Source organism: Pan troglodytes, chromosome 2 (genome assembly GCF_028858775.2).
Source record: "Pan troglodytes isolate AG18354 chromosome 2, NHGRI_mPanTro3-v2.0_pri, whole genome shotgun sequence".
Classification (NCBI taxonomy): Eukaryota; Metazoa; Chordata; class Mammalia; order Primates; family Hominidae; genus Pan; species Pan troglodytes.
In genome coordinates this window covers 134,744,388-134,755,217 of record NC_086015.1, presented here as the reverse complement: position 1 = coordinate 134,755,217, position 10,830 = coordinate 134,744,388, and the positions used below count along the sequence as shown (strand labels likewise).

Sequence of the window (10,830 nt, the reverse complement as noted above, 5' to 3'; positions counted from 1 at the left end):
TGAGAAAAATGGAGAAAAAAAGGATAACTTAGTAAATCCAAACTCATTGTTTAAAAGATTTCTAATTTCAAATATAAGGTATGTTATAAACTAAGAGACAGCATAAATGAATACTAAAGTGGAAATTACCCAACACAAAATTTACCATCTTGCAATAATCCAACTATACAGGATATATCACAAACATTATAAGAGCTAATGGTAGAGCCTAATGGCAGGAACACATATAAAATATTATTTCCAGTGAACTCTTGCTTTGAAATCTGCTCCTTCTATGATGATTCTCTTGTATTGAACATGGCTTTAGTAATTCAAAAATGAATCTATTCCTAATGTTTTATTTAATAAGAGAAGGTTTATGAGATCATCTGTTGGTCTGAATTAGCGGAGTAAGAGTTATAGAACTGTAGCACTAAAAAGAGAAAGTGCAAGTTATCTTCGTTCCAATAAGGAATTGAAATCTTAGAGAGGCAAAATGGCATTACAGTTTCAGGGTCTAAGGCAGTGTCTGAAGGATGACATCAGAAATAACAGGAAGCTCTAGGTCAGTGCCTGACTGCCCTAGAAAAGCCTAGGCTGGGTCCCTTGACAACTGGGCCTAGTAACTGTCAGCAGCATATTACAGTGACTAAATCAAGTATGACACCACTCAGCCCTGGCTGGCAATCAGGAGACACATTTTTTACAACAGCAGACAAACCATGTTTTACTTTGATTCAGTTCAGCGGTGGTGCCTGCTGTCAAGGTCCTCCTTATGGACTAGTAGATATTTGGTACTATGGGAAAAGGTTAGACCAAATGGCTACCTCTTCAATCCTCACTGACCACTGCGTGTGATATGTTTACTTACCGATTTTCCTCTTTAGCCTTAAAGAAATTGCAAGGCAAGAGTAGTGACATATTTGTCATAGAGAGCCAAAGAAACAAAATGTCTAAAAGCATAAGCTCTATCTATGGTCACAGTCTTTGGTACCAGTTAATAGCTGGGTGATTTTATTTCAGTTATGTAATCTCTGTATGCCTATTTTCTTAACTGTAAGCTCCAAATAATTATACTATTGTCACAGCAGATTGTCATAACAATCAAGTGAGAAAATACACTGAGAGAGTAAAAATGAATACTATTAGTAACTGGAGTGCAATGTTTATAGCAGAACATCAATACAATATTTCTTTTTTTTTTTTTTGAGACGGAGTCTTGCTCTGTCACCCAGGCTGGAGTGCAGTGGCTCAATCTCGCTCACTGCAAGCTGCGCCTCCCAGGTTCACACCATTCTCCTGCCTCAGCCTCCTGAGTAGCTGGGACTACAGGCACCCGCCACTACGCCCGGCTAATTTTTTTTTGTATTTTTAGTAGAGAAGGGGTTTCACCATGTCAGCCAGGATGGTCTCAATCTCCTGACCTCGTGATCCACCCACCTTGGCATCCCAAAGTGCTGAGCCACCACGCCCAGCCCATCATTACAATATTTCTTACAGACCGTACTGTAGGCCACACCACTGCTGCAAAATGACTAACAGTTCCTTATTCTGAGTGATTCCTGCTTTCTTATGAACATCATGCCCACTTCCTCTCTGTTCTTCCTGTCTCTAGAACAAAGACTATCAAGATATCCAATTGCTGAACTGTCCTTTCTTCTTGACAGCACCCATTCTAAAACAAGTTCCTGCTTCTCTGATGCCACTTTAAAATCACTCAGCCTTAAGTCCAAATTTCATTTCAAGCCCCTCCCAGGTCACTCTTTTGGAAACATCCTCAGACATATGCTGTCTTTTGCTGCATCAAGCTAATTAAACTCGACTTTGTATGAGTTCACGTTCTCTTCTAGTAGCCTTGGCTTATGGGCTTCCACAATGCTGAGCACATACTCTAGCACACTATATGGATAAGAAATGTTAGTTATTGGCAGTAGTACAGAAATCTTCTTATTCTCAACTTCTTGCATGTAGCACACCTCAAAACATGTTTGTTCAATGAAGAGCCATCCTTAAGTATCTGGGAAGCCAGGCAGCATGGCTAGAATGAAGAGATGTAGTTTTTCCTTCAAGGTCCAAAATATTATTGAAAAGTGTCTAAGGTAACTGCAACAGCAATGAGTGGAATGAATGGACAAGCAAAGCAAAGATTTTTTAGCCCACTAAAGTCCAAGTAATGGCCGGGAATTGACCATTGTCTGGACCTGTTAAACCAAGATAGCCAGATCTCTAGTAAAAAGAGAAGGTTGAAATAGCTACACTTTAAAGTTCTTATTTCCAAATTTCTACAAACAGTAATCTGACAAATAAGGGAATTAGTAGAAGAATAAATGTCCTAGTCACATACATGGTTATTAGGCTAGATCTGGAACCCAAGACAGGGGATTTTTTGTGCAGAAGGTGTATTAGCAATCTATTACTGCATAACAAATTACCCTAAAGCTTAATGACTCAAAAAAACAGTAATCATTTATTTTCTCTGGCAATTTCTCCTAGTCAGTAATTCATGAGCGGCCTGGCTGGGAGATTCAGGCTTAACGTCTCCATGAGTTGCAGCCGAGGACTGGTGGATCCACTTCCTAGGTGGCTCAGTCATGACTGGCTAGTTGATTCCTCTTTATATGTTCCTCTCTGCAGAGCTGTTTGAGTGTCTGCAGGAAATGAAGGCTAGCTTTCTCCACAGGGAGCAATCTAAGAGACAAAAACTGAAGTAACAATATGTTTTATGATCCAGCCCTAGAAGGCATACATCATTTCTATGGGTGTAGTCTATTGATAACACATGCCAACCCTGTTTCAGTGCCAACTCTGCTCCTCTGCCAGATGTGTTGTTTTGGACCAGCACCTAAATTCTGAGTCAGTTTCCTCATTTATAATAGAAAAATAAATACTTCCTTTCAGGACCGTTTTTTATGATTAACAAATATAGGATTATGAAGCGCTGCTTAGCATAATGCATTGCCTCACAACGGGCACTATTCAGAAGTGTCTTCATTTTCCTTAGCGTCCTCAGGAAGTCTGTCCTTATTCTTCTAAAGTTGAAACTCTGAACATCCCTTTTATTTTAGCCCTGGAGAGGCGAGTCAGTCCCTTCCCACCCCTATCTACTCCAACTCAGATCCAAAGTAGGACAACGGTGGAAGCGGAACTATAGTTTCCGGGGAGCGACTCGAGTGCCCGGAGTTCATTGTAAAACGCACCGGAAGTGGGTCCGGCGGCTTTCTTTCCGTCGCGGAGAGCATCGGCCGGCTACCGTTCCGGCGGCCATTGCGAAAACTTCCCCACGGCTACTGCGTCCACGTGGCGGTGGCGTGGGGACTCCCTGAAAGCAGAGCGGCAGGGCGCCCGGAAGTCGTGAGTCGAGTCTTCCCGGGCTAATCCATGCCGGGTTGGAGGCTGCTGACGCAGGTCGGCGCCCAGGTGCTGGGTCGACTCGGGGACGGCCTGGGTGCTGCCCTGGGCCAGGGGAACAGGTAGGAAGGTGTGAGGGTGTCCTACCTGCACAGTTGCGTCCTGAAGCAGTGGAATGGCCTGGTGCAGTTGGGCCTCCCCTGGGTGGAGGAGGAAGGGGCTCTGTTGAGACGTGGGACACAGAAGAATAAGGGCCGTTAACCTAAGGAAGCACGTTCTAAGGGGATTGAAGTGGTGATTTTTAAAAAACGCTTATGAGCCAGCCACTAGCAGCGAACGCTATTAACAGCAATCATATCTTACAATTAGTGAGCGTTTGCCAGGTACTAAGCGCTCTGCTAAGTGTATTAGGTGCCTTATGTAGCCTCACGGGAGCAAACTGCTATCATAAGGTTTACAGATAAAACTGAAGGTTAGGGAGGTGAGTTAATTTGCCCAAAGTCACTCAACTAATAAGTGGAAAATTAGGAATCTAGCCTGAATTTATCTGACTACAAAAGGAGAGTAGACTGCAGAAAGCTTTACTTCTGTTCTGACCCTCCATGCAAGAATTACACCCCTTCTTCCTGACCTCCGCCCACTAAGGTCTTTCTTGGTACGTTCACCTGTTCAGAGGTCATGCCTTTTGTGGATCTTTTAACTTTGCACACCCAGTTTCTTCACTTCTCTGAACCTAGGCCATGTCATTGCAGGGAGGAGGTGAGCTTGTTAGACAAAGATCAACATGCCACCTTCTGCCACCTCCACTGAATGTAAAACTATTAAGGTACACTTCCAAATGGGTTAGTGGCTTTTCATGTCTATAGGTAGGACTGTTTTTTGGGGAATCTGTTTATCTGCGAGGAGAAGATGAATTTTTTTCTCCAGGGTAACGACTAACAGTTTAAATGTGAGCCTTATCCGAAGGAACGTGGGGAGTGAGGAAAAGGTTGGAGACCTGAAAAAAAGGTATACAGAATCCAAGCCCTTTCCCAAGGCCCTGACTACACTTTCCAATTTGTGACTTCCCTTTTCTATATTAAGTGGAGGAAGTTTTTAAATTGTGGTTTGGTTTTATTTATTTTTTCTTTTTATAGAACACACATCTGGCTTTTTGTTAGAGGTCTTCATGGAAAGAGTGGTACATGGTGGGATGAGCATCTTTCTGAAGAAAATGTCCCATTCATTAAGCAGTTGGTCTCTGATGAAGATAAAGCCCAATTAGCAAGTAAACTATGTCCTCTGAAAGATGAACCATGGCCTATACATCCTTGGGAACCAGGTGATTATTTTGTATTTGATGAGCTCTCATTTCCTAATTACTGTATGGCTGGACACATTTAAAATCATAGTGACTACCTGATAATTTATCATTTCTTGAATTTATTTTTCATGTGCTGCGTGTGTTTTATTGTGGTTTGTTTTGCATGTTTATTTCCAACCTCCTAGTCTAGTTTTAGTGAATGTCTGATGATAATAAAGACCTCCTTGAGAAGCTGTTTTATAGGTGAAGGGAGAATCATTCTGCATAGATTCTCTTGTTTACTTCAGCTAAAAAGAATATAAGTCAGGAAAGAAAGGCTGGAAGAGTATGATGTAAATTGTAATGTGTTGCATGGATGTTCAGTTGGGATGCTCTAGCACTGTAGATTTGGGAAGCATAACCGCTGAATCAGCTCTTTGTGTCTAGGAGGATGCTAAACCCATGTGTGGCCAGACCAAGAGGAATAAGGCCTTTTCTATTAAGTGTGTGGTCCCTGGTTAGGGTTTATTGTGACAGTCGAATTGGATAGTTATCAAAACTTCTTAGTGAGGCAACTTTACCAGTTTATGCAAAGAATCTAAGTGTCTTGTTGTAGACTGACATATTTTAGCAATGTATGACCAGTTGTGGCATCTCTATAGCCTCAGCTAACTTCTCAGAGTTTGAGTGATAGATGTTTTCTAATGAATAAAGTTGGGTAAGAATTGATACTAGGAAAGCAAAATGATGGATTTATCATGCCCTAGATGAATGCCATTATTTAAAACCAGAATATATCTAACTTATCTGTTTTCTTTATTTCATATATTTATGTTTGTTCATTTTACAAATATTTATTGAGCACCAATATGTCATGCCAGGCATGGTTGAAGGCACTTATATCTGTAAAGAACAGTCCTATTTTACTCTGTGAATATATTAGCATATTTCTTATGTGCCTGCTCCTCATACGGAAACCTGATTTTAGGAAAAACGATTTCATAGTGTTGGTGAATGTTGCAAAAGCTTTTGTTCACATTGCTTTGGTTTTAATTGCCAGGTTCCTTTAGAGTTGGTCTTATTGCCTTGAAGCTGGGCATGATGCCTTTATGGACCAAGGATGGTCAAAAGCATGTGGTCACATTACTTCAGGTAAGAGAGAAACAGAAGACGTAAGAGATATCTATGTGTTTCAAGATCTGTTTGTGCAAACCTTAACAAGAACTATTTGTGTCCTGAAACATGGAACTGTATGGTGAAGAAAGGGGTAATGTTGAACATAAATAGTATTAAAGAACTTATGGTGGTTTCAGGAATGTTCTCACTCTTGCCTGAGCAGTGGCCTTCTGATACTGGTATTGGGATAACTGGAGCAATGAATTTTTTTTTTAAAGTATAACCTAGCCTTTTACAGATCCCCTTGTTTACTTCATAATTGGAAAAAAATCTCAATCCCATTTTGTTTCCTTTTATGGAGTTCTTTCAACTCCAGATTACAGTTTTGGTCTTTTTGCTAACAGAATATAATACTCTTGTCTGGTGAGGCTGTATTTTGTTCACTAAGGTAAGCTATAGTCTAGTGGGTAAGAATGTGTGTCCTGAGACCAGAATACCTGAGTTGCAATCTTGATTCTGCCACTTACTAGTGTGTTCCTTGGAGCACTGTGCCTCATCTGTAAAAGATACTCTATTCTGTAAAAGAAATAATTGTGACCTACTTCAAAAGGTTATTGTGTCGATTGCACAAGATGATAAATGTCAGGCACTTGAAACAATGTTAAGTGTCCACTAAATATTAGCTACTATTGTCTTTATCATTATCATTGTTGTTATTATTATTATTATTATAGAAAGATACTGGTAAGAGATCATCACTCCCCCAATCACTTTGAACAACTCAGTTGATCTTGGGGCTTAGTCTTAGGCAAGTAATGATACAGGTGATGTAAAGTAACAGCTCATGCACCTAAGTGCTTAGAGTGCTAATAAGGCTCAAAGAGTCTGTAGATCCTTTGCAAATTATTATTGGCTCTGAATGATCAAGTATAAGACAATAGTTTTGTGAACTCTGAAGAAACTGGCGGGGGCAGGGGGCTTTCAGTAATGGCTGGTGGGATTGTAAATTGGTACAAAACCATTTTGGAAAACACTTTAGCATTATGTGGCAAAATTAAGACAAGTTAGCCTGTAGTCTAGCAATTCCACTCCAAGTATTACTAGAAAACTTGAGCAGCAGCATCACACTTAACGCCAACAAACTAGAAATAACCCAAGTCTCTGTCCACAGTAGAACAGGTAAACAAATCATGTTATATTCACATAATGAAATGTACAGCAATGAAAATGAACAGAATAGAGCTACACACAATATAGATGAACCTTACAAATATGTTAAGTGAAGTAAGACATGGAAGAGTACATAAAATGCATAAAATCTGATTCCATTTATATAAAGTTTAAAGCAGGCAATACTTTCCAATATAGTAATTATAAAGAAAAGTAAATAGTTACCATAAATGTCAAGAGTTATTTCTAGGGCAGTGCTTCTCAAACTTTAGTGAACCTCAGGATCACTTAGAGGTCTTATAAAACACAAAGATTCTGATTCAGTAGGTCTGGATTGAGGCCTGAGAATCAGCGTCTTTATTAAGTTCCCAGGGAATCCTGACACTGCTTGTCTGGTGACCATACTTTTGAGAACTCCTGCTTTTGGGTAAAAAGATGAGGAGGTGATTGGGAAGAGACACACACGGGCTTTTGGGATTCTACTTCTTGAGCTGGGTAGTGGTTACATGTATATTTTTTTTATACTCATTTTGTTGTATATGTTCTTTTCTGTATGTATTTAATCTTTTTTTTTTTTTTTTTTTGAGACGGAGTCTTGCTCTGTCCCCCAGGCTGGAGTGCAGTGGCGCAATCTTGGCTTACTGCAAGCTCCGCCTCCTGGGTTCACGCCATTCTTCTGCCTCAGCCTCCCGAGTAGCTGGGACTATAGGCGCCCACCAGCATGCCCGGCTAATTTTTTGTATTTTTAGTAGAGATGGGGTTTCACCGTGTTAGCCAGGATGGTCTCGATCCCCTGACCTCATGAGCTGCCCGCCTCGGCCTCCCAAAGTGCGTATTTAATCATTTTTTTTTTAAATTTATATTTTTAAGATTGTGGTTGGTGTTAGAGGAAAGATGAGGTAAGTAACTGTAGGGAATTCCTATTTGTCCTAAGGTCTCAATGTGGCTGGTTTGTAATGTTAAAATATATATTGGCACATGCTTAGTTTTTTTATGTTTGTTTTTTTAGGTACAAGACTGTCATGTCTTAAAATATACGTCAAAGGAAAACTGTAATGGAAAAATGGCAACCCTGTCTGTAGGAGGAAAAACTGTATCACGTTTTCGTGTAAGGATGTATTTTCATAGCTAGAATACTGCATTTTTCATCAGTTTCAAATCTGGATGAGTTTATGTTTTGAGATTGTTCCACAGCCACAAACTTGCATTTGTTTGTGAGGTAAATTGTGTATTTGGGGGAGGCAGTCTGGCACAGCCATTTTGCCCAGGAGTCTTGGAGACTCTTGAGTTTGTTCTAATACCTCTCCCTGAATCTGGAACAAGTAATTTTACCTCTCTAAGCTGTAGTGCTTGTATATCTGTACAATGGGAACAAAAATACTACATACCTAATAGATTTATCACAAGGATTAAATTAGGTTTTTAAGATGTGCTTGGAATATAACAGACACTCAGTAGATTTGGTTATTTTGTTATTGTTTTATGTTTCATTTCACTTTCTTCCTATGGAAAATTGTCTTAACTCTTGACACCAAGAGCATGTGGAAATTAATTTTGTGTATTCTGGAAGGAGCTTTCAGTGTTTGGGAGAAAGCTGTATAAGAACCCAAATCAGATTTTTTTTAATAAAGCATTTTTTTTTAAGTAGAGTACTGAGTTTGTAGTTTAAGTTTGGAAAAGCTGCCCAATGAGTATCCTGTATTGAATAACTAAAACCAGAAAACCTTTCTCAAAATGGTGATGGTTTTCAGTAAACATCTTTAGGTTTACTAGAACACATTGCTTATCTCTAAGATAAACTTTTTTTTCATTGTAAACTGTTTATGAAATGAACAAGGCAGAAATTAGGATACAACCCATACTCTCTGACTGTCAAAACTATCAGGTGTTTATCCTACTAACTACTCTATTTTCTGATAGTTAACTTTTATTGAACATTTATTACATGCCACGTGCATAAGCATTACGCTTTTTTCATTTGTTACTTTATATAAACTTTTCAGCCTCTGAGGCTAACGCAGTTAACTAACTCATTCAAAGTCACCCACTGGTAAAAGGTAGAGCGACAGACACCAGAGCCTTACTTAACTGTGTCTTGATATCTACCCACTGGGAGCTCAAGCTAGTGAGGAAGTTACACAAATAAACCAGCCATCCCAGTACAATATTATAAATCCAAGGAGCACAGAACCGGAGACAGCCAATTCTGCCAGGGAAAATCCCAGGAGGTTTCACAGGGAGAACAGAAAGGAAAATGGGTGTTACAGGCATGCCAGAGAGAATGGCCTCTGCAGAAGCAGAGACGACGTGGAAGAGCATGTGTGCTTGGGGAGAGAAGTGTAATGTGGCTGCATTTTAGTGTGCAGGCCTGGGCCAGTGTTGGGAGGGTGGTGAAGCTGCAGCTATCAAGGTAGTGTGTGAGGTTTAGACTTCATCTTACGGACTTTGAGGTGCTTTCTGAATTCTTTAACTAGGTCAGTAACTTGTTCAGATTGTTAAATTAGTTAACTAAAATTTTAAAAATCTGATAGGAGGAAAGAGTTTTTAGGAGATTGTTTTAAGAGATCAGGGGAGAGTTGATAAGAGCCTTTAGAAGCAAGGCAGTTGCATTGAGATTGGAAGGGGCAGGGATTGGAAAGGACTGGGTGGGAGGACACAACTAGGTCAGTGCTGATTGCATACTCTGGGATAGGAACAAGGAAAAGGGAAGCTTTGGAGGAAAGATGTTTGAGATGTTCACAGGAAATCATAGTTCTATAAAAGGTGAGAAATACTGATTAGTCAATAAGTGGTGGTGGAAATCACTGAAATCTGTGACATGGTTTATTTTGTTTCGTGTTAGAGAAGTTAGCTATTTTTGAATATTATGGTAGCATACTCCATTTATTTTTCTTTAAAGCTTTGTCATAATATCTGTCCTGCTATTCTTAACAGTTTATTGACTAACAAATTTGGGTTTCACATAACTCCATAGTAATTATAGAGTACAATGAGATATTTATGGGAACTTTTTAAAAAAATCAAAAGTGTTTGACTTTTTAAAAATTTATTATGTACCAGCCTTCATATGAGTAATTCTTTGGTTTGATAGATGCCACTGTTTTCTACTTGATTGTACTTCTGTGTTTTTGTAATGACTAGCATCATCATCTTCATTTTCATTACAAGTTTTGTAAATTGATGCCTTCATGGCCTTGATATTTGTAAATCAAGCATGCTAGGGTAATCCCTTCTGCCCCAGCCAGGTCTGTGAAGATTGCTTCCTCTGAAATATGAGGTAGTGAGAAAACAAGTGATGTGGGATCAGAAAAGTTGAGTTCTAATCCTGATTTCTACCTTTAGGTCCCCTATACTCACCTTTTGAACATCTATTTTCTTACCCATAAAAACAAGGAATAGTACTTGATGGTCTCTGAATTATCTTCCAGTTCTGAAAGTCTCACATTGGTTCTCTGAATATTTTAATTCTCAAGAAAAAACAACTTTGGAGGAAAAAAGTACATGGGAGCTCAATTTATTCTATTTTACTTAGTGATAAAGATGTGTTATAATCAAAATTTTATGAAAGTAATACTAATAGTATTACTATAACAGTACTAATAATTAATATTACAGAATGATAGGTGTTGCATTTCATAGTCGAGGCTGTTCACACAGTTTTTTCTCTTTAGCTTATTCTGATAGCTTTATTCCCTTCAGTGGTTACATAGCACAGCAGGGTGATTTGGATGTTGTGTTCTAATGTTGTGGTGGATTTTGACCCACTTAATTTACGTAAACTTTGAAAACTTCACTTCTCTAGCATAGAAAGTACTGTGAAGGACCTTCTTTCTTCAAGATATAAAATTTCTTCAAGATACAAAATTTCTAAGTCCAGATGACATTTATTACAATAACAAGAAAAAGCTTTGTCTATAAAATGACCTTTCTTCAAA

The 10,830-nt window shown here is 39.1% G+C and overlaps 1 protein-coding gene across 4 annotated transcripts in view; it reads left to right on the top strand.

The window, feature by feature from the left end:
• Positions 1–3,155: 3,155 nt before the first annotated feature.
• The window catches only part of MRPL3 (mitochondrial ribosomal protein L3), a 40,699-nt gene continuing 33,024 nt past the window's right edge, over positions 3,156–10,830 (top strand). The window contains exons 1-5 of one of the 4 annotated variants that reach the window (XM_009446474.5): positions 3,156–3,449; positions 4,255–4,335; positions 4,464–4,648; positions 5,670–5,761; positions 7,905–8,003. In XM_009446474.5, coding sequence (XP_009444749.1) covers positions 3,358–3,449; positions 4,255–4,335; positions 4,464–4,648; positions 5,670–5,761; positions 7,905–8,003 — 549 coding nt within the window. In that variant the 5' untranslated portion in view covers positions 3,156–3,357. 4 annotated transcript variants of the gene reach the window in all.